At 60.6% G+C, this 27703-nt stretch overlaps 2 protein-coding genes across 4 annotated transcripts; both read left to right on the top strand.

Moving 5' to 3' along the window:
• Window positions 1–124: 124 nt before the first annotated feature.
• SCAMP4 (secretory carrier membrane protein 4) lies at window positions 125–23489 on the top strand. 2 transcript variants are annotated; one of them, XM_045800129.2, is made up of 7 exons: window positions 125–206; window positions 6751–6798; window positions 9486–9614; window positions 9887–10043; window positions 11232–11333; window positions 18093–18210; window positions 20525–23489. In XM_045800129.2, exons 2-7 carry the CDS (start codon window positions 6792–6794, stop codon window positions 20702–20704), a joined length of 693 nt encoding a protein of 230 aa, XP_045656085.1. In that variant the 5' UTR covers window positions 125–206; window positions 6751–6791; the 3' UTR covers window positions 20705–23489. The 2 variants fall into 2 exon arrangements, with proteins under 2 accessions (XP_045656085.1, XP_087723564.1); XM_087867438.1 differs by lacking the exon at window positions 125–206 and adding an exon at window positions 5947–6351.
• ADAT3 (adenosine deaminase tRNA specific 3) lies at window positions 131–5011 on the top strand. 2 transcript variants are annotated; one of them, XM_087867437.1, is made up of 2 exons: window positions 131–206; window positions 3645–5011. In XM_087867437.1, exon 2 carries the CDS (start codon window positions 3934–3936, stop codon window positions 4999–5001), a length of 1068 nt encoding a protein of 355 aa, XP_087723563.1. In that variant the 5' UTR covers window positions 131–206; window positions 3645–3933; the 3' UTR covers window positions 5002–5011. The 2 variants fall into 2 exon arrangements, with proteins under 2 accessions (XP_087723563.1, XP_045656084.1); XM_045800128.2 differs by having other exon boundaries at window positions 145–206; window positions 3917–5011.
• Window positions 23490–27703: the final 4214 nt, after the last annotated feature.

The raw sequence follows: 27703 nt of genomic DNA, 5'->3' as shown, positions 1-27703 counted from the left end.
TCCGGAGCGGCGGTCGGGGGGATGGGCGGCGCTTCGCGGCCCGGTGCGCAGCCTTGTGGGGATTGTAGTCCCGGTCCCGCCCCGGTTCCGTGCCGACCCCGCCCCAGGAACTACGCTCCCGTCGTGCCCCGCGGCGCGGGCGGAGGCGGGGCAGGCGGTCGGTTGCTAAGACTTGTGAGGCGCAGCGCTCGCGTGTGGTTCTTGAGGTAAGCGCGGGGGGCCGGGGGCTCGGCTCTCGCGGCCCGGGCTCCCACGGACGGCGAGCAGGGGTGGCGACGGGCGGGGGGTGCGTATCTCGGCTGGCGGGGGGCGCCGGCCGCGCCCGGCGCGAGGAGGTAGCCGGGGGCATCGGCGCGTGTGCGCGTGCGCGCGGGGCGGCCGGGCCGCGGGCCGCCGCTCCCCGCGCCCGTCGGTTTTGTGCGCATGCGCGGGCCCCTGCGGTCGGGGGTGGAGGCCCCGTACGCCCAGCTGCTTCGCTCGCCCCTCCCCCCGCGCGCGTGCTTGGGGTCACGGCTGCCAGCCCCCTGCCTCCGGGCCGCGCGTTTGCTGGCGCCCTGCCCCTGCAGGCGTCTTCCGCGCTGGTGAACGTGAGCCTCTCCTGACGCTTACCGACAGCGTGAGTGGTCGGGGCTTCTCTTGTCTTGGCCCCGGGCACAGGGCTTCCCTCCCGCACCCCGCATGCCCGACGTTCTCGAACTTTCGTGCACGGAAGGGCCGTGTGGCACGCAGGACGCCCCGCAGTAGAACTCCGTGTAAGCAAGGCGGGAGCTCGTTAGGGGTGCAGATGGCAGCCCCCTGCCTGCCCGCTGGGCCAGGGAGCCGCCCTCGGAATCTGCACCTCGCGCGCTGCGGGCGGGCCTGGGACTCTAGCACTGGCTGTCCGGCTCAGGACTGCCTGCCTTCCAGGGCCCGCTGTGGGTCACTGCCTCCGAGGAGCCCTCCTAGACTGCCCACCACAGGGCGTCGCTGGACCCCGGCCCGTGCAGGGCCTCGTGTGGGTTTCCTTCCTTTCTGCCTCAGACAGCCCTGCGTGGTGGTGTTGGATTCCCATTTCTCGGAAGGGAACGCTGAGGGTGGGGTGTAGGCCAGGTGCCCCGGGTCTCACCCGCAGGAGACGGCGGGCGTCCACACCCAGGTTCTGGCCTGCCTTCCAAATCCAGGGGTGAGATGGGCCCTGAAGCCTGAGTTTACTGGGTGTTGCCTAAAGGACCAGTCTCCAGTCCCTGAATCTGTGCCATTTCCTGACTCGCTCCCAGCGCCTGAGTCTTAGGGAGTTTGAGAGCACCCCGTTTGTGGAGGGGGGCTACGGGGGGCGGGCGGTCCTAAGCTGCCCAGGGGACTCGTGTTCGGGTCCTGTGTCCCCGGCCCACCGAACCCTCTGGGGGCTGCCCATGCAGCTGAGGGCCCCCCTCCTGGCCCAGGGCTTCAGAGGCAGAGGCACTGAAACCGTGAATGCAGACAGGGTGTTGAGCAGGCCGTGAATGCAGACAGGGTGTTGAGCAGCCCGTGGCTGCCACCGGGGGAGCCAGGGATGGGACTGAGCGGGGCCAGAACAGCAAAGGGTGTTGGGGGGGTGGAGGCAGCCAGGTGCCTGGAGCCGGGCTCAATCTGGAGCTCCGGGGACAAGAGAGGAGCCCAGGTGCCCCAGCAGCTTCTGGCCCGCTCCACATCCCTGGCCTGCTGAAACAGAACACTGGTGCATAGACACTGTTTGCCCCTGGGCTGGCACTCCCCTCAGGACGCTGGGGCTGGGCGCCCGGGCAGGACACCGTCTGCGGAAACTGTTTATTCCTTATCTGTGGAATGGGCTCGGAAGGCAGAGTCCGAGAGCTGTGGAATGTCTTCCTGGTTAGATCCTGACTCAGCCTTCCCTGCCTGTGGCTCCGGGCAGGTCCTTCCAGCTCCGAGTTTCACCTTGTTTTATAGAAAGGGGACAGTTCCCCAAGCTCCCTCCTGGGTCATTGGGAGGACACGTGGCGACTACAGTACCAGCGGCTGTCATCCGAGGCACGGGGCCTTGCTTGGTGTCTGCTGACCTGGCAACTGCCCCGTGTCCTTACCCCTCCCCGCTTTTTTTTTTTTTTTTTTAAAGATTTTATTTATTTATGTGACAGAGAGACAGCCAGTGAGAGAGGGAACACAGCAGGGGGAGTGGGAGAGGAAGAAGCAGGCTCCCAGCGGAGGAGCCCGATGTGGGACTCGATCCCATAACGCCAGGATCACGCCCTGAGCCGAAGGCAGACGCTTTAACGACTGCGCTACCCAGGCGCCCCCTCCCCGCCTTTTTTTAGCAGCTTCACTGAGGGGCAGTTCACCCACTTAAAATGGGCATATCTGTGGTTTTTAGGACATTTGTGGGGTTGTGGAACTGTCATCACAGTCTTATTCCAGAACATTCCACCTGCCTGCCAAAAAAGCCCCATCTCCATTAGTAGTCACCCCCGGTCCCCCCTCCCCAACCCCTGACCCCCATGAGCCCCCTTCCCGTCCGTGGAGGAGCTTGTTCTGGACGTGTCACACATGTGGACTTATATGCCATGGGGCCTTGTGTGTCTGGTTCCTTCCCTGAGTGTTGTGGGCTCAGGGTCCGTCCCCGGGGCAGCGCGAGTTGGTGCCTCGCTCCTGCTCACGGCCGAGTGACGTGCCCGTGTGTGGGGACCCTGTGTGTATCCATTGAGCCGTCGAAGGACACTTGGGCCGTCTCCACCTTCTGGCTGCTGTGAACGCTCTGCCGTGAGCACGCGTGTGCAGGCTTCTTTGTGGATGTGTGTTTTCAGTGCTCCTGGGCGCGTAGCTGGGTGTGAAGTGGAGCAGCCGCCGGTCAGACGGTGACTGCTGGGGTTTTTACCCATCCTGCCTAGGAGCCGGCACCTCAGCCAGCGGTGTCCCAGTGGCAGGCTCCTTTACTTGTCGCCTGTTTTGTTTTCATTGGACAGAGTTGTGCTCTCGGAGGGGCAAGTGAGACGTGTATTTTGCTGTGGAGACTGGGAGCTTTTGTGGCTCATGCTTTGGGGTCCTGGGCATGGTGTGTGCTGGGAACAGATTCAGGGCCAGCGCCGTGGACCCTCCTGTGGGTCCTGCCTGGCACAGTGCCGCGAGTGCACCAGGGGCCCTCCACGCCTTCCTCTCCTCGTGGCTGCCACCAGCACCCCTGGTTCTGCGCGTTTGCCAGACTTGTGAGCTCAGGACATAGGGTGGTGGGCGAGGATGCCCGGTGCCCTCCAGCGGACCTGGCTGATGAATACCCGGGGTTCTGTGCGGCTGAGGAGTGTGCTGGGAGGCGCATTGTGAAAGGTAGAGGCCCACAGTTGTCAGATGATTGCAGCCCTTCCCTGTCCACGGGGAGGGCGCAGGACGGGCCGGTCCACTCCAGGACGCCAGCGGGCCATGTGGTCTGGGTGCACGGTGGCGACAAGGATCCTCCGGAATCACGTCGAGGTGACCAGTAATTGAGATCTGACGTTGTCCGTAGCAGTCCCGACCAACAGGGACACGATGCGAGGTACAGACGTAATGTGAAATGTTCTGGAAGCCACCCTTTCAAAAAGTTCACAAAGACACAGGTGAAATTAGTGTCATCACTTGAGCACGTGGTCAACATGAAGACAGTTAACCAGAGCGTTCATGTTCTTTTTGTCTGTAAGGCTCCAAGACCCGGTGTGCATGCTCACGGTGGCACGTGTCACAGGGAGACCAAACTGTCAGTGATGGTTTAAGTTCTGCACACCGAGAGTTGGCAGGATCTGAGCGTGAACATGGAGTGATGTGTTCTCTGTGGGCGGAGCTCTCGGACGAGACTTCAGCTTCCGCACGCTCCTGGGACCTGGCTCCTGGGACCTGGGACGGACTCCTCTGGCTCACCTGGGCCTTCTGCAGCTGACGGATGATGCTCTGCTCCGATCTCTGTCTCCCACAGTCGGAGCCGTGCCGAGGATGGACCCCGCCCCAGGCCTTGTGGAGCCGCGTGCGGACGAGAAGACCGGGAGCCCTGAGCAAGAGCCCGTGCCGTGGCAAGCCCTCCCGGTCCTGTCTGAGCAGCAGTCCAAGGACGTGGAGCTGGTGCTGGCCTACGCCGCACCCATCCTTGACAAGCGCCAGACCTCGCGCCTCCTCAAGGAGGTGTCAGCCGTCCACCCACTGCCCGCCCAGCCTCACCTTAAGAGGGTGCGGCCCAGCCGCGATGCCAGCTGTCCGCACGCGCTCGAGATGCTGCTGTGCCTGGCGGGGCCGGCCGCGGGTACCAGATCGCTCGCTGAGCTCCTCCCGCAACCGGCTGTGGACCCTCGTGGCCTGGGGCAGCCCTTCCTGGTGCCTGTGCCAGCCCGGCCGCCCCTAACCAGAGGCCAGTTCGAGGAGGCACGCGCCCACTGGCCCACGTCCTTCCATGAGGATAGGCAGGTGACTCGTGCCTTGGCTGGGCGGCTGTTCTCCATGCAGGAGCGGGTGGCGATGCAGGGCCACATGGAGCGGGCTATGTGGGCGGCACAGCAGGCGGCTGCCAGGGGCCTCCGGGCAGTGGGGGCTGTGGTGGTGGACCCGTCCTCCGGCCGCGTGCTGGCCACAGGCCACGACTGCAGCAGCACAGCCAGCCCCCTGCTGCACGCCACCATGGTGTGCATTGATCTGGTGGCCCAGGGCCAGGGCCGTGGCGCCTATGACCTCGGCCCCTACCCTGCCTGCTCCTTCGCCCCAGCTGTTGCCCCCCAGGGCATCCGCGTGGGCTCTGTGCGCAAGCTGGAAGAGGACGGGGACGTGCATGTGGACAGCCTCCCCTACGTGTGCACTGGCTACGACCTCTACGTCACCCGCGAGCCCTGTGCCATGTGCGCCATGGCCCTGGTGCACTCCCGCGTGCAGCGCGTCTTCTATGGGGCTCCCTCGCCTGACGGTGCCCTGGGTACCCGCTTCCGCATCCACGCCCGGCCTGACCTCAACCACCGCTTCCAGGTGTTCCGTGGGGTCCTGGAGGCCCAGTGCCGCCGGCTGGACCCTGGCTCGTAGGCAGCCGTGCCCACTGCCTGCTGGAACTTCTCTGTTGCTGACGGCTCGGCCTCCCCTCAGACTCCACTGGCAGGCCTCCGCCTCTCTCACTGTCGTCCGGGAGGCTGTGATCCCGTGGGTCAGTTTTGGGACGACTTGCGTCTTCCACCCCGAAGTCAGACCACACGCTGTTCCCACTGGTGTGGGCTTGAGCTTTGTGGGGGCCCAGCCTGGGTGGGGGGCTAGGCACTCGGACTTCCTTCTCCACCTACCTTTTGCCCCAAGCCCGAGATTCCGCTGGGACAGGATCTCCTTTGTCCCGGTGTCAGAAAGCGGCACTGCTTGTGAAAATAAACAGCCCCAAACCAGGTTGGAGTCTGCTGACAGAGGCAGGGGACCATGGTGGCCAAGGGTACCTGGGTCGGGTGACCACTTCTGCCAAGGTTTGGGGTTTGTACACGGCAAGGGGAGCTTCTGAGCCAAGTGGGGGAAGAGTGCCACCTGCTCCCCCACCTGCGGGGGGGACTCCTCTCTGCCTGTGTCTTGGGTCTGGAAGGGTGTGGCTGTCCAGTGGGTGTTTACATGAGGGTGTAGCCTGCCAGCCGGGACTCCGTTCACCAAAAGGTTTCTTCTAGTCGTCGTCCTATTTGCCATCCTTCCCAGAGGGCCAGCCAGGGGTCTGCACAGAGCAGTTAGCAGTAGAACCAGCATGGGTCTGTCTGTCTGTCTGTCATGGGGCCACTGTGGGGCTCAGTTCATCCCTGCTCTGAGCCTCCCCTTGAACCCTGGGGTTCTGCTCCCAGTCCATGCCAGCGCACGGGCACAGGACAGCAGGGGCGGGGGGGGGGGATCTGACCACAGGCCGGTGTCGTGGACGGGCAGTGGGGTGGGCTGTGAGCCCACCAGGTATGTGGGCACAGGGCTGGGCTGGGCAGAGAGGGTCTCCTGGTGGGGGTGGGGGGAGTGGACCCTGGGAGCTCAGTGTCACTGGAACCTTGTCGTCTAGACAGTGTGTGAGAAAGCTGTCTGTAGGTTCCCATCCCAGTGCCAGTGCTGGCGACAGTGAGACCCGGGTGGGTGCTGGGCATGGGCGCATGAGCCCGGCTTGTATCTGGAGATGGCAGTGCCTACCCACAGAGCCCTCAGGGAACTGGCAGAGTCCCCCCGCAGGTATACGTGTTGTTGGCAGTCTGCTCTACGGGGCTATTCTGTGACACCAGCTCTCCTGGTTCCATGTAGGAAGGGCCACTGGGTGCCAGGGGTGTCTCCAGCTGCCTCACTTGGGTTGTGGCGAGGTCGTCAGCTCTTCAGGCTTGCAGGGTAAAAGTGCAGACCAGAAAGACTGTGTGACTGGTGTAATGTCATACAATGGTGAGCGCAGACCCAGTTCTCGGTGGTTCTGAGGAGTTGCTCGGAGCTGTTCATGGATAGAGAGGAAGTTTGGGGGGTTGGGAGGGACAAGGAGGCAGGACGAGGAGGTGGGGTTGGGCCCATGGGGTCCCAGGAACATTTTGGTTCTGGCCTGGTGTGTGGTGGGGCCACAGCCCAACCCCTGCCCTACCAGCACAGACGCTGCCCGGGGGGCTCCGAAGGCTGCAGATGGGGTTGGCCTGATCAGTTTGGGGCTGGCTTTCGGGACCAGAGCACAGACACGCCTGGGGGTGGCCTGGAGGTGAGGACTCCAGCTGCGGTTGCTGCTGAGTGTGCAGCTGGGGTCGGCGTCTCCCAGCGGCCTTGGGGACCTCCTGACTGTGGCTGTCTCCTCTCCAGGTGGCTGTAGGCTTCTGCCCCGCCCAGTTGTCACAGCGGAAATGTCTGGTGAGTCTCACCCAGAGGCCCTGCGGCAGGGATCCGGCTTCTCTGTTCCTCTGGGAAGTGTCCCCTAGTGGCCAGATCCAGCGGGGGACACACCACTCTTCTCCCATGGAGGGTGTTGGGGTCACTTCCTAACTCTGAGCCATGTGATAGGTGGATGCCAGCTTCCATGGGAGTCGTTGGCCTGGCCAGGCTTTCTGCCTTGGGGCCCATTTGGTCGTGGACATCACCGTAAGGGGTGAGGTTTGGGCATCTGGGTTCATGCCTACACGCATAGACGACACTCTCAGTCTCTCACGGGTCTGCCCGCCTTCTCCTGCTCGGAAGGAGGGGTAGAGTGTGCAGGTAAAGTGAGGTGGGCCTGGGGCCCCAAGGCCACGGCGAGGCGCCGGGAGTGCACACTTCCACCCACGATGGCCCCACGCCTCTCCACCCCTGCATCCTGGCATCCGCCCCGGCCTTCAGGTGGAGGGCAGGGTGGGGCGCTGGGTGCCTGAGGTCAGCCAGGTGGTGGTGGCACTGGGATTTCAATTCTGAGTTCTAAGTCTGCGTAGAACATTGCCCTGGGGCTGTTTATCTACCAAGAAAACAGGGTTTCAAAGGGCGTGTGATTTGGCGGCGGGGGCCGGGGGGGGGGGGCCGGGGGATGGGGGGGTGATTTCCACCTCCTAGTCACAGCGTGTGCTAGCAGCCTGACCACTGGAAGCATCACCCCGTCCTTGCTGTGGGCAGCAGGAGGGGTGGGGGTCAGACATCAGGGAAGGGGAGAGGTGCCAGTGGCCAAGGGAGCAGCAAGGCTAGGGGCCGGGGGCCAGGTGGGGTCCTCGCTGGGGCCTTGGGCAGGAACCTTGAAGGGTAGTGACCAGTGGCCATGGCATGGGGGCTGTGAGTCCATGCGGGGAGGCCCTTCTCCCACATCTGATTGTGGAGGCTCAGAGCCAGCAAGTTCAGAGTGGGATCTGCTCCCTTGTCCGCTCGGGCTTGGGACGCGCCGTGGCTTCGTGGATCAGGTGGTAAATGCTGGAGGCCTCTCTGTGGTGTGGCCGGTAAGGTGTGGTCTGCCTTCACCTGTCTGCCCATCTGGCCCCTGATCGCCCCGCTGCCTCTCTATCAGCTGCCACTCACTCCGAGGCCCTCCCCCGGAGCCCACTGCCTCTCTTCTTCGCTTTCTGGAATATTTGTTTAAATACCGACTTTTGTAGTGAGGGCTAACCCGATGACTCTTTTTTAAGTGCCTCCACACCCAGCATGGGGCCCAGTGCAGGGCTCGAACTCAGGACTGAGAGATTGAGAGCTGAGTTGAGATCAGGAGTCAGATGCTTAACTGACTGAGCCATGCAAGCACCCCTGGCCCTCCTCTTAGAGCACAGCTAACCAACCCCCGAGCACGCACATCCCTGTTGCGCCCCCCGCCCCCGACGCAGCATTTTCTGGCTCGCCATACTTGCTCCTTCGTTGTGATTATTGTCAGTCTCCCCCTGGCAAGGAGGGCAGCCCCCTTCTGTTTTCTGTTTACGGTCTGGGCCTCCGAGGTGCTCAGGACATGTGTCCTGCCACAGAGGTGATGTCGTTGAAAGGCCGAGGGGTGGCACTGACCATACCGTGTTGCAGGCTAAATCCTGTCCCCAAAAGACACGTTCGATCCTCACCCTCGTACCTGTGAAACGGTTTTATTTGGAAGCAGGGTCGTTGCGTGTATAGTTAGTAAGGAGGAGCTCACACGGGAGTGGGGTAGCCGTAATCCAGTGACAGGTGTTCTCATAAAGACGCGCAGCGGAGATGGCTGTGTGCCACCAAGGCAGGCGCTGGAGCCAAGCGGCCACACGCCGAGGGATGCCTGGAGCCCCCGGGAGCTGGGAGAAGCAGGAAGGACCCTCCCCTGGAGCCCCTGGAGGGAGCGTGGCCCTACCACACCTCGACTTCTGACTTCTGGGCTCCCGGACTGGGAGAGAATGAAGTTCTGTGGTTGAAACCCCCTGACTGGTAGAGCTGCCCCAGGAAGCTCCTGCATTCACAGGGCCAGAACCTTCTCTGGAGTTGGGAGTTGACAGTGTGCGGCTGTGCCACCGAGTCTGCGTGCCTTCTGTGGCGGCTCTTAGGAGTCACCACAGCGGAGCGATTTAAACCGCTTTTATCTGGGGCACCAGGGTGGCTCAGTTGGCCAAGCGTCTGCCTTCGGCTCAGGTCATGATCTCAGGGTCCTGGGATCGAGTCCATGTTGGGCTCCCTGCTCAGTGGGGAGTCAGCTTCTCTCTGTTCTCCCCTGCCATCTCCTTCTCCCGCTCATGCTCTTTCTCTCTCAAATAAATAAAATATTTTAAAAAAATAAACCACATTTAAAATAAATAAAATCTTAAAAAAAATAAACCACATTTATCATCTCATGTTATGAAGTCAGAAGTTCTAAAACCCCAGCATGGGTAGACCCGGCTCCTGCCTCTTCCTGGCCTGAGGGCCCACCCCCCCATCCTCACCGCTAGCAGCGCAGCGTCTGCCCGTCTCTGGGCCTCCCTCTCGTGAGGACGCTGGGTCCCCCAGGAACCCGGGGTCACCCCCACGGGGCCTTGACAGCATCACCTCTGCCGTGAGGGGACACGTCTGCAGGTTGAGGACAGGGATGAGCACGTGTTTGGGGCTGTCACTGAGGCCCCCTGCCTGGTTTCGTTCCCTGGTGTTTTCTGTCCCTGCAGAAAAGGAGAACAACTTCCCGCCGTTGCCCAAGTTTATTCCCCTGAAGCCCTGCTTCTACCAGAACTTCTCCGATGAGATCCCCATCGAGCACCAGCTTCTGGTGAAGAGGATCTACCGGCTGTGGCTGTGTGAGCCGCGGGGGTGGGGGCGGGGGGCAGGGCCTCCCTGCGCCACTCAGACCCCGGCCTGGACAACCCCCACCACAAGTTTGCCCCGTCCTCCGGCGAGAGCCCGAATTTTGGGCTGAATCTCACCTAACACAGTGATGTCCCCTGAGCCCTCCTCTGGCTCCATGATTCCCACGCTGACCAGTGCTTCGGCCCAGCTCTCCGTGTGGGTGGGAGGGGTCCTAGCCTGCTGCCCTCCGGTCCCCGCTCACACTCCTCGCCCCCCTCCCCAGTCTATTGTGCTACCCTGGGGGTCAACCTCATCGCCTGCCTGGCCTGGTGGATCGGTGGCGGCTCGGGAGCTAACTTCGGCCTGGCCTTGGTCTGGCTGCTGCTCTTCTCCCCTTGTGGCTACGTGTGCTGGTTCCGGCCCGTGTACAAGGCCTTCCGGTAAGTTGGGGCACGGGGCGGTCTGCACCTCTCGTGGGGCCTTGGGGAGCTTCTGGTGCTCAGCGCTGGGAGGAACCAGACACCTGACCATGTGCGCTCGGGGCCTGTGCCCTGGCCGCGCCTGTCCTCTGGCGCACATACCCAGAACCGTTGTGTTAGGTTTATATCCAGGGACTGCAGACTACAACCAACTATAGCCTGTTGAGTCTTTTAGTAACTAAATCGAGAGACACTTCACATATTTGCTCACCTATTCAAGTCAGTGTTCCCAGTGTCTTCAAAGGGGTGTGCGGCTATCACTTCTGTGAAGTTCCAGAACATTCCGTCACCCCCGAGGCAGCCCCATTCCCATCAACTGTCACTCCCCAGCCCCCACGAGCTCCCTTCCCGTCTGAGCCTGTTCTGGACGTGTCACACACATGGACTCACACGCGGTGGGGCCTTCTGTGTCTGGTTCCCTCCCTGAGCGTTGGGGGCTCAGAGTCCGTCCCCGGGGCAGCGCGGGTGGGCGCCTCGCTCCTGCTCGCGGCCGAGGGACGCTGCTGCGTGTGGGGGACGCGCTGGGTGTAGCTATACTGGGTGTTGGCAGCTCTTGGCTTTTGTGGACATTCACCCCCAGCTGGCCCCTTGTTAACTCAGGAGCTGCTGTGTTTGCCCCTAGATGGTTCCCAAATCCCGGGCTCTCAGAGTCCCGCAGACAGCGTCCCTGAGGCCCTCGGAGAGAAGAACTAGAAACCCACGTGTCTGCTGAGGCTAGATGGGGCTGTGCCTCCAGGTTCTGGGCACTCAGGCAGCCTCTCTCAGGAACACATGGAGCGTGCTGACAGCCTGGGAGTGGTCCTGCCTCCTGCCGCCCTTGCGGTCCTGCAGGCCCTGGCCTCCTTCAGTGACCTGGAGGTGGCCTGCACCACAGCCCTTCTGCAGCTGTCCCATGTCCTCCGGGGAACGTGCAGAACACCTTAAATCTGCGACCCGTCTTCTCCCCGGGTTGACCTGCAGCAAAAATGTGAGTGTAGTCACTCACACGGAAATCTCTCAGACCCCTTTGCAGCCAGGAGTCTGCCAGCACAGAGTTTTTCCAGAGGAGCCGTGTCGTGGCCCCACTGTGAGCATAAGTGTGATGACGCTTCCGGGTTGGTGCCTCTGTGGGGAGGGCGGCAGTGACGGCTGTTCTCTCTTCCTCTCTAGAGCCGACAGCTCCTTCAATTTCATGGCATTCTTCTTCATCTTCGGAGCCCAGTTTGTCTTGACCGTCATCCAGGCGATCGGCCTCGCGGGATGGGGCGCATGGTGAGCCAGGGCCCTGGGAGCCCGGGCCGCAGCGCGCGGGTGTGACGTGCCTTCACTGTGGAACGGGTCGAGCCCGAGCCTCCCAGGGCACGAGAGAAGGCGCATGTGCCTTTGAGCGCATGAGTACTCCGGGTGGCGCTGGCGGAGCTGGGGTCTGCTACCCATGCCCACCCAGGGCCTGCCCATGAGGGTCCTGCCCGGGACGGGCTCCTGGGCCATCTGGGAGGCTGGGAAGTGTGGCCTAGGGATGTGTTTGGGAGCAGAGGCTCAGCGAACAGCAAGAGGTCCTCCCCAGGACAGCTGCTTGTGACCCTGTTGTCGAGAGAGAGCCAGTCTTCTGTCTGTTTTTAAGGTTTTTTTTTTTGTTTTTTTTTTTAAAGATTTTATTTATTTATTCGACAGAGACAGAGACAGCCAGCGAGAGAGGGAACACAAGCAGGGGGAGTAGGAGAGGAAGAAGCAGGCTCATAGCGGAGGAGCCTGATGTGGGACTCGATCCCATAACACCGGATCACGCCCTGAGCCGAAGGCAGACGCTTAACCGCTGTGCCACCCAGGCGCCCCTGTTTTTAAGGTTTTAGATCGGTTCTGTGGCTGCCGTCGCAGATGACAACAGACTTAGTGACTTAAGTCAGACAGACTGACTTCACACTTCTGGGGTTGGGAGTCTGATGTGGGCATCACGAGTCCAAAACCCAGGGGCAGGCAGGGCTGGTCCCCCCGGGGCCCCAGGGAGACCTGGCTTCTGCCTCTTTCTGGCCCACGGCCCCTCCTCCATCCTCACCTCCAGCAGCGCGGGGTCTGCCCATCTCTGACTCCCACCCTCTGCCTCCCTCTCGTGAGGACCTCGTGAGGACGCCGGGCCCCCCGGGAGCCCAGGTCATCCCCACATTGGGGCCTTGACAAGGTCCCCTCTGCTGCATGAGGGGACACATCCCAGGTCCCATGATGAGAATGTGGGTGCCTGCGGGGCTGCTGGCTGGCTGCGGGTCGTGTCTTTGGCATTAAGTGTCCTGTGGGCGACATCTGAGCTGCTCATGCGTGTGCTCGGCCTTGTCGGTGCTCTAGAATCCTGTCTCTGCTCAGCTGTGCCCTGTGTGACCTCTCGGTTGGCATCCCTTGGGGTATTTGTGGCCTCCCGAGCCTGCCCCTCGGCTCCTGCCTAGTGTCTGTCCCCTTTACAAAGTCTGCAAGTCACCTTCTGCTTTCATCTGGGATTGTTTCCAGAAGAGCCTCCCAGAGTCTTCCCGGTGTTGCTTCCTCACCCACTGGTGAGCAGATGAGCTCTGCATGGACCCTCGGTATTGGGTTTCTTCCCGGCTGATGCCCTCCCAGATCTGGGTCTGGAGGGCCAGTGAGGGGCTGTCTTGGGGTCCCAGGTGCGGGATGTGCCGGGAGGACCCCAGGGCTCAGCAGACGGTCGTCCCCACGGCCGTGGTTTATACAGAGAGAGGATAGGAAGCAACATGAGTTCAGGACAGCGGGGTGGGGGTGGGGGTGGGGATGCCAGGCACGAGCTTCCAGAGTCCTCTCCCGGGGTGCCCCACAGGACGCACTTAGTTCCCCAAATGAGACGGGACTGCGTGTGTGAGGTGTGGTGTCCAGGCGGCTGGCAGAGACCCAGCGTCAGGTTCTCTGCGGGGGTCGGTCTTGCGGGCTCCTCTGTCTGGGTCAGGCCAGGACCCCAACTCCGGGAGGGGAGCAAGTGCTCAGCACGAACCCCATGTCTGCACGGACGGTTCAGAGACTGAGCCCCTCACCAGAGAGGGTGCCGGAGTCCGGTTCCAGACGCCATCGAGGGCCAGTCTTGCGAGCCGGCCTCTGAGGAGGGAAGCCTCAGGTCTACTGTACCAGCTCTTTTCTGCCCAGTGCCACCCCAACCTGGTTTCCACACTGGGCGAGCATGGTGTGCACCTTCCTCGGGGGCCAGCTTGCAGAAAGGGAACGTCAGGAGTTTCCTTTCCCTGCTGGAGTGCAGGCCAAACAGGGCAGGGGACAGGTGACCAACCAGCTGGTGAGCTTGGGCAAAGAGCTGCTCTGAAGTATTTTCCTCTTCTGGAAAATCAGGAGGAGGAGGGCACAGCACCTGCGGTCGGGGCTGCAGGCCCATCTGTTCTCATAAGAGGCTTGTCAAGGCTCTCGTTCTGTCTCTAGGCACTGGGCCCGCACGGGTGGGGCGGGGCCAGCAGGGGAGACCCCTCCTGGCTCTGCCTTCTTCAGTGTTCCCGTGGGTCGACGAGATTCCACCGAGCCCCTTGGCCTCCCCAGGGCTCAGTTCAGGGAATGGGCACCCCAAGGTGCTGTTCTGCCAAACCACGTTCCCTTTGGAAGCCCAGCCCAGGGTCTTCTCGCCTTCCTGGGCCCTGGTGGCCAGCAGGCTCCTGGCCCACCGCCAGGGGGCAGGTAGACTGCGGCTGGGGCCCAGCGGGTCTCTGCTCTTGGCCTTCCTCATGGGACATACAGCAGCCACCAGTGTGGTTGCCCTGAGGCTTCCCAGAGCCGTCAGGCTCATCCTCAGAGGGGATGCTCTGGGGTGCCTGCGTGCCGTCCGCGGTGCCCAGCTGGCCCAGTGTCGTGCAGGTCACTCACCACACGCTCCAGATGTGCGTCATCTCCACAGATGGTATCCTGGGAGCCCGGGAAGGAAAAGAATTTTCAAGACATATAAAAATATTCTAAGTTCGTATGTATATGTATGAGACCGGTCCTGCTTCACACCTGAGAAACCAACCTTAATTCCTTTATGCTCTCTTCTTGCTTTTTTAAAAAATTTTTTGAAAAGATTTTATTTGAGACAGATAGCGTATAAGCAGGGGGAGAGGCAGAGGCAGAGGGAGAAGCAGACGCCCCACTGAGCAGGGAGCCTGATGTAGGACTCGATTCCAGGACCCTGAGATCATGACCTGAGCCAAAGACAGACGCTTCACCGGCTGAGCCACCCAGGAGCCCCTTAAATTCTTGCTTTTTAAGTGGGCTTTCTAGGGGTGCCTAGCTGGCTCAGTCAGTGGAGCGTGCAACTCTTAATCTCAGGCTCGTGAGTTCCAGCCCCACGTGGGGCGTGGAGCCTACTTAAAAGTTTAAAAAAAAACAAAACTCCTTAAAATTTATTTATTTCTAAGTGATCTGTTTTGTGAGTGGGTTTACGATTACACTCACAGCGCGCAGCCCGGGATGACCCCCGCTGGGGGCAGCTGCTGCGTTTTCTTGGCCCTCACCTGGCAGAGGTCAGGGAAGGTGAGACCATCTCCCCAGAGGAGCAGAGGAAGCTGGAAGAAGATTTGCAAGTAGAGGCTGATCGTATGCTCTGGCCTCCCATTTCTTTCTTTTTTTTTTAAGATTTTATTTATTTATTTGACAGACAGTCAGTGAGAGAGGGAACACTAGCAGGGGGAGTGGGAGAGGGAGAAGCAGGCTCCCAGCGGCGATGCCTGATGCGGGGCTCGATCCCAGGACTCTGGGATCACGCCCTGAGCCGAAGGCAGACGCTTAACGACAGAGCCACCCAGGCGCCCCTGGCCTCCCGTTTCTTTGGGGTCTCTGGTCTGTGCCCCAGGCGTGTGTGTCCACCAGAGGATTCGGTCACTTGGAGCCTGCCCAGTTCGGTTCCAGTTCTCCTTTGGGCAGAAGGGACCACCGAGCAGCTCCCACCCCTCCTCCTAACTCTCCAGCCCCTAACTGCTCGGACTGCTCACTGCAGGGCAGGACCTTGAGAGAGGGGCAGAGAGTGGGAGACTCTGGGGACTGGGCTGAGCCCGGGGTGCGGGTGCCGACCTCTCCCTGCAGCAGGGAGACGGTAGGAGGGAGCTCCTGGGCTGTGTCCCTGGAGACAGCAACTGAGAAGCCGGGCACCCCCTTCATGGGGTTTTCCTGGGGCGCCCGGGGGGCTCAGTTGGTGAAGCGACTGCCTTCAGCTCAGGTCATGATCCCAGGGTCCTGGGATCTAGCCCTGCATCGGGGTCCCCCTGCTCTGTGGGGAGCCTGCTTCTCCTGCCCCTCCCCCCGCTTGTGCGCACGCTTTCTGTCTCTCTCTGTGTCGAATAAATAAAACATTTAAAAAAAAATAGGGTTTTCATGTTGGACCACTTTGGGGTTTTCAGAAAGGTGCAGAGATAGGACAGAGTGTGGCCGTCACGCCTGTCGGCATCCAGCACCACCGGGCAGTGCCGGTGTGGCCTGCTGTCCTGACGGCAGGCGGTCGTTGGAGCCCCCGCGTTTCCACGAGTGTCCTTCTGTTCAGGATTCCACGCGGTGTTGAACTACGTTTTGCTTCGGCAGTTTGTCCAGATGGGATGTGCTCGCTTCTTCGGGTCGACCTCTCTCTCAGGCCCCCCCAGCCGTCTTTCCAGTTGATTATCAGAGAAGTGGGCTCGTCATCCTGCTCTTTCCTGCGGTTTGGTTTTTGGAATAAGGGTTTTAGTGAGCTGCACGTCACGGACCAGAAATTCACTCTTTTACAGTGGACAGCTCAGTGGTTTTAGTGCATCCACAAGGTTGTTCCACCATTGTTTCTCTTTAGTTCTAGAATGTTCTGTCACCCCCAAAGAACTCACCCCCATCAGCCATCACCCCCTCCCCCGGCCCCATTGAACCCTCTTCCCGTCCGTGGAGGAGCCTGTTCTGGACGTGTCACACACGTGGACTCACATGCTGTGGGGCCTTCTGTGTCTGGTTCCCTCCCTGAGTGTCGTAGGCTCAGGGTCCGTCCCCAGGGCAGCGCGGGTGGGTGTCTCGCCCCTGCTCGCGGCCGAGGGATGCTCCCACATGTGGGGGACGCGCTGTGTGCTTCCACCCATGCTGCTGGGCATGGGGAGGTCTACATGTGCCGCCCTTGTTAGCGTGGCTCCACGTCTCGGGTGTGCGCCGGCTGCGGGACTGGTGACGCGGCAGCTGGGTTGGCCTTCCGGGGAATTGCCAGACTCCTCAGATCGTGTATCTCTGCTCCATCTTTTCACATGCCCTTTTGTCCTCTCCCTGGTTCCAACCCTGCGAGCTCCAGGCTGAGCAGCTCTGCGGGAGCCCCTGGCGCCCCCTCATCCCCTCCTTGAGCCCTGTGTTCCGTCTCCAGGCCTCCTCATCCTCCCTGCTCCCCGCCACAGACACCTTGGCCTCTCCCTGACACAGATGGTTTGCAACAGGCTCCATTGTCCATCCAGTGGTAGCTGCCGGAGGCCAGTTTGTCTCCCGCCCTCCCTCGAGCCTGAGTGCGGGCCTGCTGGGTCGTACGTGAGACTCTCCGTCCTGGTCGTGCGGGGAGGCCGGTCTTGTGCAGCAGCTCCCTGTACCGCATTCCTGCCTGTGGGTGCCTTCACGTTCCCCAGAGACCACAGACCTCAGTCGGGGACCCCGCCCGCCTGACTCCTCTTTCCAGGGCCCCAGACCTGTTGGGAGGATACTAGTCCCCAAAGTGACAGCCCCCCCCAGCAGAGCCAGCGCTTCATCCCTTCCGGGGAGCCTCCCACCACCCAGCACCTGCTTGGGCCCTCCAGCTGCCTGGCTCTGCTTCATATCGACTCCCCTGACCCGGCTGAGGCTCCCTCCCTGGTGGCTTTTCCAGCTCCCCCAGGCTGAGTGGGAACGGATGGCAGGTCTGTCCCCAGCGCCCAGGGGCTCCTCCGGCTGCCCCCGCATCATGCAGTTGGGTGAGGAGGACACACAGCTTCCCTCTTGTTCAGAGCATAGCATGGCCTCCGGAAGACGCTTTCAAGAAACCCACGTGTGCTGACTGCACCCCAGTACTTGCCTTGCCACCCCAGGCATGAGCCCCAAAGACTCGGGGCTCGGGCTTGTGCGTGCTGGGCGGCCGCAGGTGCGTCACGGCCCCGGTGTGGGGCGTGGCAGGGCTCTCGTGGGAGCGGCTGGACGCGGCCTTCTGCGTCTTGGGGTTGATGCTCCCGCAGGGCTGCAGGTGGCAGTGCGTGTGTGGCTGTGGGGGTATGGCTGGCCAGTCTGTGGGTCTGTAGCCACATGGCAGGCTCTTGGAACACAGGGACACCCGCCGAACAGCCGTGAAGCCTGAATGCAGCACGTGGGTTAGTTAGTAGCAGCAAACTAGTGCTAACTTGCTAGTTATTACACATCCTTCTAAGTTCCCGAAGCTCGCGCCGTGTGTTTTCATTATCTGCTCAGAAAAGTAGAATCTCAAAGTACGGTTATTTCCCACCTCTCACCCCAAGAGGCAAGTGTGGGTGTCCGTGTGCGCATGGGACAGAACGGGTCTTGTGGGGTCTTGCTGTACTGACTCCTCTTTAACTCTCTTCCCCTCTCACTTCCTCAGCACTTCCTCGCATGCCGTCGAGTGGCTGTGGCCCTCCAGACGTCTGTGTCCTTTCCAGCTGGTGAACACTTAGGGCACTCGCGGCGTTTCATGGTGACCAGTAATTCTGTGGCATAAATTCTTAGAAGGAGGAGAGCTGGGTGCAAGAAATGAGCACGTAGGACTTTTTGTAGATAACTGCCACTGCCGCCGAGGGACGTGCTCCCACCAGGGCAGGGCTCCTCTCCTCAGCCCCTGGCACGCACCGCACTCGCCCGCATGGCAGGGGGACACAGAGACCCCGTTCTAACGTGTGTTCCTTGTTGCTGGGTCTGAACATTGTTTCATGTATTCACCGGCCCCTGCAAGTCCACCTACCAGTTTCCCATTTCCTTGCTGGTCGTTTATTTTTTCTTGTTGATTGTTGGTGCTCTTTACATATGGGGGATGCTGGGCCTTTGTTTGGTGGACGTGCTGGCACCCATGTGCTCTCTTGCCCCTTGCAGTGGTTGGCTGGCGGCAATCGGGTTCTTCCAGACCAGTGTCGGGGCTGCTGTGGTCATGCTGCTTCCAGCCATCATGTTCTCCATGTCAGCTGCCATGATGGCCATTGCGATCATAAAGGTGAGTCCTTCCGGCATCTTCCCGTGTGTCCCGTCACCTGAGCCCCTGCACTCTGGGGGCTTGTCTCATCCCCGTTTCAGGAGCAAGAGACCAAATGTCTGGGAATGAGCTGACCTTTGCTTGGGCAGGCTTGGGAAAACAGCATGGTGTGGGCTGACGATGACCACATCTGCTTTTGGGGGCACCACTGCCAGAGCCCCCAGCACGTGCGTGGCCCAGGGTGTGCTCCACGCTGCCCGATGTGGCCACCGCTGGACGCTTGCTGCCACATACGGTTAAATTCACATTAAGTAAAAGTAAGCAAAACTGAAAAGTTGGGGCATCCACTGCACCCCTCATCTCAGGTCCTTGCTGGCTGCATTGGGGCTGCTGGGCCGTCCCCACCATCACGGAAAGTTCCCGTGGGCAGTATGGCTCTGGGTGCTTGGAGACTGTGGCAGGACTCGCACTGCAGCCACGTGGAAGCTGGTGGGCGACCGTGGGCTCTCCCGGGGATGAATGCCAGGCCTGCAGCCCTCAGGTGCTGGTCAGAGGCCAGAGCCGTGGATGTGCATGGAGTCCCCGCGGGCATTGCTCCAGCGCTGCGGCTCCAGCACGGGCTGGGTGGTGGGCCATGATTGGAGTCTCTTTAGCCTTTTTGCCACGAGAATCTAGCTGTTAAAGCACGTTTCCTGGCTTCCGTGGGCTTTCTCCCCCTGCACCTGGCTGTCTGGGCAGACAGAAGCATTGTTCCACACCCTCCGTATGTGCACTCCAAATGCTTTCAGCTGTGTGGATAGTCGGGGTGGGGAGGGCCCGGCAGAAACCACGAGCGTGTGCAGAGACAGTGAATGAGTCTAAACATGGTTCCGGAATCAGGTCCATACAGGGGTTGACTGTTTCCAACCAGGGACTTTTGCTCAGCAGCAAACATCTTAAATTAGAAAGCGAATACTAACTTAAATGCCTATAGAGCTAGAAAGAAAAGATTTATGGTCACAAATAGAGTGTGTTCTTCCTTTTTTTTTTTTTTTTTTAAGATTTTATTTATTTATGTGACAGAGAGACAGCCAGCGAGAGAGGGAACACAGCAGGGGGAGTGGGAGAGGAAGAAGCAGGCTCATAGCAGAGGAGCCCGATGTGGGACTCGATCCCGGTACGCCGGGATCACGCCCTGAGCCGAAAGCAGACGCTTTAACGACTGCGCTACCCAGGCGCCCCTAGAGTGTTCTTCCTGAACAAAGAGATGACCCCTGTGTCCGTCCCCAGGAGCAGGCCCAGGGGCGGGATGTGCCGGGAGGACCCCAGGGCTCAGTAGACGGTCATCCCCACGGCCGTAGTTTATACAGAGAGAGGATAGGAAGCAACATGAGCTCAGGACAGCGATGTGGGGGTGGGGGCGGGGATGCCAGGCACGAGCTTCCAGAGTCCTCTCCCGGGGTGCCCCACAGGACGCACTTAGTTCCCCAAATGAGACGGGACTGCGTGTGTGAGGTGTGGTGTCCAGGCGGCTGGCAGAGACCCGGCGTTCTCTGTGGGGGTCGGTCTCGCGGGCCCCTCTGTCCGGCTCGGGCCAGGACCCCCGACTCCGGGAGGGGAGCAGGTGCTCAGCACGAACCCCGTGTCTGCACAGATGGTTCAGGGACCGAGCCCCTCGCCGGAGAGGGTGGCTGGAGTCCGGTTGCAGACGCCATCGAGGGCCAGCCTTGTGAGCCGGCCTCTAAGGAGGGAAGTCCCAGTCCCACCACGCAAGCTCTCTCTTGCGTACCCTCCCACTCCCACCAAGAGGGGACGGAGAGACAGATATTTAATAGTCATGTGGGAGAAGAAAGATCTCTGTGAGAAACGGGGAAAGCGTTCAGCTTCATTGGTCATCAGGAGCATCGAGTTAAAATGCCATTTTTCACTTGCTGAGTTTTCCAGAACTTGTAGAATTTCCAGCACTGGCCCATGTTCCCCAAGGTGCAGTGGGGGGTCAGTCCTTCCTAGGGGTCTCTGCCTAAGAAACCGTGGGCCACGTACAAGGCATGGGGTGCGAGTGTCAGGTGCGCGGCCCAAGAGTCCAGCCCCGGAGCTGGGGAGGAGAGCAGCGCTGGTGGCACACGTCAGCAGCTGGGAGAGCGGGGGGGGTGGGGGACCATGGTCATAGGTCAGGCGGGGCCTTCCAAGTCCACCATGTCGGCTTCTGTGTGTTTTTTCACGTGTCCGCCAAGATGTTTCTGTGACTTCTGTAGTTCATCTAAGAGACGTTCTGCCCGAAGCACGAGCAGATCTCGTCGCCACACACAGGTTCAGTTCGGTTTCTCTGTTTGCCTCCCCATCCTCTGCACTGCAGGTGCACAGGATCTATCGGGGAGCTGGTGGAAGCTTCCAGAAGGCACAGACCGAGTGGAACACGGGCACATGGCGGAACCCACCATCTCGGGAGGCTCAGTACAACAACTTCTCGGGGAATAGCCTGCCCGAGTACCCCACCGTGCCCAGCTACCCGGCACCTGGCAGCCAGTGGCCTTAGAGGGGCTGGCTGGCCCTGCTGCCTGCCCGCCTGCCCCCACCGCCCTCCTCCCCTCCCCCGGCCAGGGCAGCGGAGCCCGAGAGCACTTGGGGACCCGCACTTGTGTTCCTCTCACCTTCGGGAGCGGAGGTCCTTGTGAGCGCCACCCAGAAACCATCCAGCCTCGGCTGCCCGGCAGGAGGCCGCCCCTCCCCCCCCCCCCCCCCCCGCCCCCGTGCTGCAGAGCACGCCCTCTCCTGCGGAGGTCTCGGCCGCAGGCCTCCCTGAGGAGAAGGGGCAGCAGGCCAGCGCTGCCTTCCAGAGCTGATGGCACAGAGAAGGACTCCACCAGGATGTCACCCTCGGCCCTTGTCCTCCACTCATTCCTGTTTCTGCGGGGGACCGAGGGGCTTGGCCGGGTCCTCTGTGTCCTTGTCCTCTACGTCCCTGTCCACCTGCAGCCAGAGGGCTCTGTGGACAACCCTGCAGGTTCAGCCAGAGGATGATTACCCTCCTGGGCACCATGATCTGAGCCCCTGTCTATCTGTCCGTCTGCCCCATGGGCTCTGTGGGCCCGTCGGCCTTCCTGCCCACAGCGGCTCTCTTCCTGGGAATGTTGCGCAGACCTCTGTCGAGATCCGAGATTTGGGGCAGAACCCCTTTTGGGGAGGACAGGGCAGTGGGCCTCTCCCCTCTGTGCAGGTGGAGGGAAACCAGCAGCATCTGGCCGAGCGGTCACCACCTGGGCCGGCTGCTTGGAGCCACGGCCACACAGCCCTTGCTCGAGCTACAGGAAGTAGGAGATGGAGTTTCTCCAGAGAATCGCCTTCTAGAAGGAAAGAAGATGTGATTAATCTGTGCCTTAGGAATGTGAATGAGACGCCACTTTTCTCTCGTCTGACTCTTGAAGCTCCTTCCGAGACGACTGGAATTTCCCGTGGGGATCTCGGCAGCAGCCCTGTGAGCGGATGGATGGGCCAGGGGATTCCTCGTAGCCTCCTAGCCCTTGCTGGCCAGGCTCCCCGAATGCTGCCCCTCGGCTCCTGGCTGGCCGTCTCGGGGTAGGACGGGGACCCTCCACGTCACACACTGCCACGCCGGGTGCCGGCCTCTTGAGAGGCCCCGGTCCAGCCAGACTTGTCCTTTGTTCTCCGCACCCATGCTTGCTTCGGCTGCTTGTGCTGAGCTCCGCATGGTATCCAAGGTGGCCATGGTCCCCGAGAATGCACCCGGGTCTGCGTCCCCTCAGGTCTCAAGCCGTGGGTCTCCCGGGTGTCCCTGAATGTCCCCAAGCCAGTCTCCGCGACGGAGAGGCACGCGCTGTACCACCCGTGGGGCCGAGTCCCCTGCCGCGTGGGCAGCGCCGCCACGGCCGACCGAGCAGCTGCGGCCCGCGGTAGGACCGTGCACGCGGGCACCTTCGTTACTTCGTAGTGGGTTTTGTTACAGGAGAGTATCCTGGAGATACATACGATAGTCCTTCCTGCATCGTGGAGCCTCTGTGGGGCTGTTAGGGGCGCGTGTGTCTGCTGCCCTGCTGGGCTCGCGGCCCTAGCGACCCGATGCCCCCCCCGTGCCCTGCCAGGCTGCCCCTGCCTGTGGACGGTGCCCCGCGTGGCCTCGCCCTCAGCGGTGTCCACGAGCCACCACAGTGCGTTTCCTTCATGCTTTTCCTTTCAATCAACTTGCTTTTTTATGCTCCTCTGTTTTAACTTGAAAAGGGAAGTGTGCGGAAAATGAGAAACCAGCATCGCTTGCTTGAAGGGAGAGTAATGGTAGCCGTGGCTGCGAGAGAAACAGGAGGGCCTCACAGAAGCCCAGCTGGAGGGGCCCCCACGGGGCGCTTTGCCAGCACAGGAAGGAGACTAGATCCACAGAGAGAAACCAGACCGAGCCCCAAGCAAATGGCACGGGTTCCATTGTGTCCCCCTCCCCACAGATTCACGTGTTGATGTCCTAGTGCCCAGCAGGTCAGAACGGTGTTTGGGAATGGGGTGGTCTCAGGGGTACTTAGTTCAGGTGAGGTCACACTGGAGTAGGGTGGGCCCTAAAGCAATGGACCCAGACAGGCCGGGAGAAGCCCCATGAAGATGGGGCAGAGATGGGGGTCACGCTTCTACAGGCCAAGGCACGCCGAGATTACCAGTGACCTCCCCCCCGTGAAGCTGGGGGGCCTGGGACAGGTTCTCCCTCAGCAGGAGCCTGCGCTGGGACACTTGTTGGGCTGTGCCGTCCCGAGCTGTGAGGGTGAGGGTTGAGGCCGCCCCAGGAAGGCACCCAGCAGATGCCAGAGCAACAAAACGAGGGGGGGTGTACTCCGGGGATGCACCTGTCGGCGTGCTGGACATGGATTGCATGGGTGGACGGAGCAGGAAGAGCGGGAACAGCACCCAGGCCTGGAGGGAGGGACGTGTGCACTCTCAGCGCCCAGGTGACCCAGATGGGGCTGGAGTCGAGAAAGGGACCCTTTGTGTGGGTGGCCTCATCAGAGAACCCCAGAGTCAGGGCTTGAACCACAGGGGTCTCTCCTCCCACCTTCTGGAGGGCAGAGCCTGGGATCCACAGCGGGATGATGGCGGTGTCACCCACGACCCCGGACGGGGGGGGCTCAGTGCTCCCGCATCCTGGGGGCCAGACATGCAAGATGACGGTGTCCCCTCTGCAAGCTCCGGGGTAGGGCCCTCCCTGCCTCCCCTGGCTGAATACTAATACCATTAGAATTTAAGACAAAATTTAAAAACATTTGTTAATGTCATCTAAGAATATGTTTATTATGCTTCGACATTAAAAAAATAACGTTTTTTTTAGAAAACGGAGTGACTCTTTTCGTTTTTGCAGAGTTGTGACCTTTTAGGGCCCAACGTAAAGATGGGGGCAAAGGGTGTATCAGGGAGGCAGGGGCGCAGGAGTCACTCGGGAGGCATCAATGAGCAGGTCACGGCGCGGCCAGTCGGGGGTCAGTCGCTTGGGGACCCTTCGGCAGCACTGAGACCGTGTCCCAGGCTGTCCGTGTGTGTGTGGGGGTGGAGGGCCTGGGCTCTGCCCTCAGGCGGAGCGAGGTGGGTGCTGGTCTGTGTGCGTACTCCCGTGTGTTTTGTGCCGAGTTGAATTCTGTACTCCTCCGTTCATACGTTGACGTCCTAGCCCTCAGGACCCCAGGAGGTGACCTTTCTTGGAAACAGGGTCACCGCGGCACCTGGGTGGCTCAGTCGGTGAAGCATCTGCCTTCGGCTCAAGTCATGATCTCGGGGTCCTGGGATTGAGCCCCACATCTTTGGGCTCTCTGCTCAGAAGTCTGCTGCTCCCCCTGCTTGTGCCATCTCTGTGTCAAATAAATAAAAACTTAAAAAAAAAGGCAACAGGGTCACCGAAGGAGTAATTTTTCAAGGTAAGGTGAGGCCATAAGGCATAGAGTGGCCCAGATCCAATATGACAATAAAAAGGGGGACATGTGGGCCCAGACAGGCAGGGAGAAGCCCCGTGGAGCTGGGGAGCCTGGGACAGGTTCTCTCAGCAGGAACCAGCCCCGTGACCCCTTGTTCTTGGACAGGTGCCGGGGGCTGGAATCTGCTCATGTCTTTTCGGGGACCACAGTCCCACCCGTGACAGTGGCCCATCTGGTCCTCATCTGTGGGAGCTTCCGGGGACTGCCACGTCCAAGTGCCATGAACTGGGCGGCCTGAATCGATTCACCCTCCTCAATTCTGGAACCCAGAAGCCTGAAGTCAAGGTGTCGCAGGGCTGCGCCCCCTCTAGAGACTCTGGGGGAGGGCCCTTCCCGCTTCTCCCAGCTCCTGGGGACGCCAGGCATCCCTCAGCCTGTGGCTGACCCCTTCAGTGTCTGCTCTGTCTTTGTTGTCTTCTTCCTTAAAAAAAAATTAGAGAGAGGAGCACTAGTGGGGGAGGGGCAGAGGGTGAGAATCTCCAGCCGACTCCGTGCTGAGTGCAGAGCCCAAGGCGGGGCTCCATCCCAGGACCCTGAGATCACAACCTGAGCCCCATCCGAGTCAGATGCTTCACCGACCGAGCCACCCCGGCGTCCTGTGTGCGTTCTTCTAAGGACACCAGTCACTGAGTTACGGCCCACTCTAATCCCGGGTGACCTCGTCTGAATTTAACTCATCGCCTCTGCAAAGACCCTATTTCCAAATAAGGTCCCATTTTGAGGTTCCAGGTGGATGTGAATTTTGGGGGTGACACTACTCAACTCTCTACCTCGCCTAGGCCTTGGCCCCCGAGGAGTGGAGTGAAGGAGCTCCTCATCTGGGATCTTTGGTGACAGGTGGCACATTGCGCGTCTCCTGCTCAGGTTTGCTGGGACTTCATGGTTCCAGCACGGAGGCTCCCAGGAGGCCTGGACGCACCCGGGTGCTTGTTCACCTATGCTGGGTTTCAGCACTGCGGGGGACAGATGCCTGAGAGCCCACACAAGGGCAGAGACCACCGTCTGGGACCCCTCCTGCTCAGCAACCCCAGAGGCGGAGCTGGTGGGCTCGCTCTGGGCCGATCAGAGGCGGCTGGGTGGTCACATGGTACAGCCCTGGGGCTGGGGTCTGTTCTGAGGTGGGGAGACCCCGGGGTGGGGAGTTCTAGCCAGCCGGGAGCTTCTGCGCTCTGTCCCACAGACTGCTGGGTTTCTGCTCACAGGCTACTCCTTGCTGCCCTTCACGTGTCTTCTGGCCTCAGTTTCCCCTCCAGGGCTCACACCATCCCGAGAGGGAGAACTTCGACCCGGCCCAGCTTGGGTTGTGTGCTCTCCTGCACCACAGCAGCTGGTCCTGGGGTGGGGGTGCCGGGCCCACCCTGAGAACAGTGGCAGCCGGCGAGACCCAGCCGTGGAGGGCTGCAGCGTTGCAGGTGTGAAGCCAGGGGACCGTGGGCAAGTCCCCTCTCCTTTGTAAACCTCAGTTTCTGCTTCTTGAAATGGGACTGTGGATGTCTGCGTCCCTGCCCCACAGAGGGAGGTGGGGAGAGGCCTGACTGCAGGGAGCACAAGTCCAACTCAACTCCACTAAAGTGACCCCAGGCACCTGTTTGTGTCTATGGGCTGGCCTTGGACCCCAGGATGCAGCCCCGTTCCTGTCCCGGGGTCTCTCCAGGGAGATGGGCCTGCCTCGTCTAGGGGTAAGGGAACACAAGGGGTCGCTGCTTGCCATCTCCTCCCCGAAACCCACAGCTGTTTGGGATTTGTGGGGAGGCTGAGATTTTGTTAGGCTTTCCCAGGTGGGGCGATGGGCAATGGAGCGAGGGGCTCAACCTCTACGAGGTTCTTACTATACTGAGAGCTCCAACGGGGCCCTTTCCCACACCAGCTTCCCCAAATTGGGTGCCCATGCTCAAAACTAAAAGGAGGCAGGCACTTGCGGGCCACATTCAAAGGGGTTAAAAAGGGGAAAGCACAAAAAAAAAAGGGGGGGAGCACAAAAGGCCGTTTGCTTTTTCAAAGACTGCAAGTGATTAGAGAGAGAGATCTGTTCAGCTGCAATTCTTTATTCATGAGTCCTTGAATTCCCATGATACACCCGAGGGGCAATGGAGAGTCCACAGACGAGGATGCGGAGGAACAGAGAGGGTCAGCGACCCGCGCGTAGTCACACAGCCTTTTACTGGCACCATCCCAGCCTTGGCCTCACTTTCTGTGTTTTCAGCTGCCTAGGATGCTGCTTGTTACAGGGTAAGGCTGCAGCTCCGATTTACGGCTCAAATACCCCTAGAGGAGAGGCCGCTGTGCCTCCTGAGCCCTGGGAGTTGAGCCCCTGAGAGCAGATTTCCCTAAGGAGTGAGAGAGGAGGACTGATGGGGCCAGGAGGTCTGATGAACTGAAACCCCAATTCTCCAGAATCTGGCAGGACCCTGAAGTTCGTTGGTGCATGCTTTCATTCATTCGCCATGCACAGTGATCACACACAGACTGAGTGCCCACTGGGTGCGCAGGCATCGTGGTGAACAAAGCAGATGTGGTCCCTGGCCTGGCGTGGCTGGTGGACAGGGTGGATTTTTTTCCCCCTTCCCCCTCCCTCCCTCCCTTCCTCTCCTTCCTAGTCATCCGCTGAGCCACCGTCAACAGCTTGTATTTTGGAGGAGGCTGATTTTAAGCAAACACACTTCTTTGTGGGATGGCTCAGGTCAGAGAGGGTCAGGATGTAGTGAGAAACGGCAGTGTGGGGATGTGGCCTGGGCTTCCTCGAGGGGGTGACCTTGCATGTGGGACTGGAGAAGGATGGGGCACAGGGTTGCAAGAGCACTGGCTTTGGGAGTCCCAAACAGACCAGGTTCAGCCCCTCGCTGCTGACAAAATCCAAAGGCAGAGAAATGAGCAGTGGTAAAACATTTATTTCAGGGAGGCCGACACTGGGAAGATAGCGGACTAGTGTCTCAAGACTCTCCCTGGGGGGCTCAGTTGTTAAGCGTCTGCCTTCGGCTCAGGTCACCATCTCAGAGTCCTGGGAGCAAGTCCCGCATCGGGCTCCCTGCTCAGCGAAGAGCCTGCTTCTCCCTCTCCCCCTTCTTGTGTTCCCACTCTCACTATCTCTGTCAAATAAATAAATAAAATCTTAGGGAAAAAAAAAAAAGACTGTCTCCCAAACGGGGAAAATACTGCCAGGTTTCTATGAGGAAACTGGGAGGAAGGCCAGTGGGTCGTGCAGGTGGGCAGTGAGGTCAAGCCGATCAGGGTCCTGGGGTCAAGGTGTCGGGTCCTGCGGGCTCAGGGCAGTCCTTAGTGCTGGGAAGGGGGGGAGCTCCATTAGGAGACTCTTTGCCTGCAGGGTCTTTGTCTGAGTTCGGAGAGAAGCTGGAAGAGCTTAATTAGAAAGTAGAGACTGAGGTGGTTAACGGTGGTGGCCAGCCTGTCCGAGGGCTTGGCTTGGCGGTCCACTGCACCCTGCACCCTGCCGCGGGCCCTTCCAGCTGCAGTCCCCGTCCGACGCCCTTTCCTCTGCCTGCCGTCTGGCCACCACCAGCAGGACGACAGTCCGAACATGTGATCCCATCTACCTCCTTCTGCAGGGCTGGGCTCTG

This window comes from Ursus americanus, chromosome 14, assembly GCF_024610735.1.
Source record: "Ursus americanus isolate L20-20 chromosome 14, mUrsAme1.1.p, whole genome shotgun sequence".
In the NCBI taxonomy this organism is placed as follows: domain Eukaryota; kingdom Metazoa; phylum Chordata; class Mammalia; order Carnivora; family Ursidae; genus Ursus; species Ursus americanus.
Note: the sequence above shows the minus strand (reverse complement) of the source record. Positions and strands in the feature narration are given on the sequence as shown.

Bases quoted from the DNA above. Each gene is read 5' to 3' on its own strand.
- ADAT3 (XM_087867437.1), top strand. From the start codon at position 3,934: ATGGACCCCGCCCCAGGCCTTGTGGAGCCGCGTGCGGACGAGAAGACC.
- SCAMP4 (XM_087867438.1), top strand. The intron at 6,799-9,485 runs GTGAGTCTCACC...CTGTCCCTGCAG, and splicing joins TGTCACAGCGGAAATGTCTG to AAAAGGAGAACAACTTCCCG. The intron at 10,044-11,231 runs GTAAGTTGGGGC...CTTCCTCTCTAG, and splicing joins CCCGTGTACAAGGCCTTCCG to AGCCGACAGCTCCTTCAATT.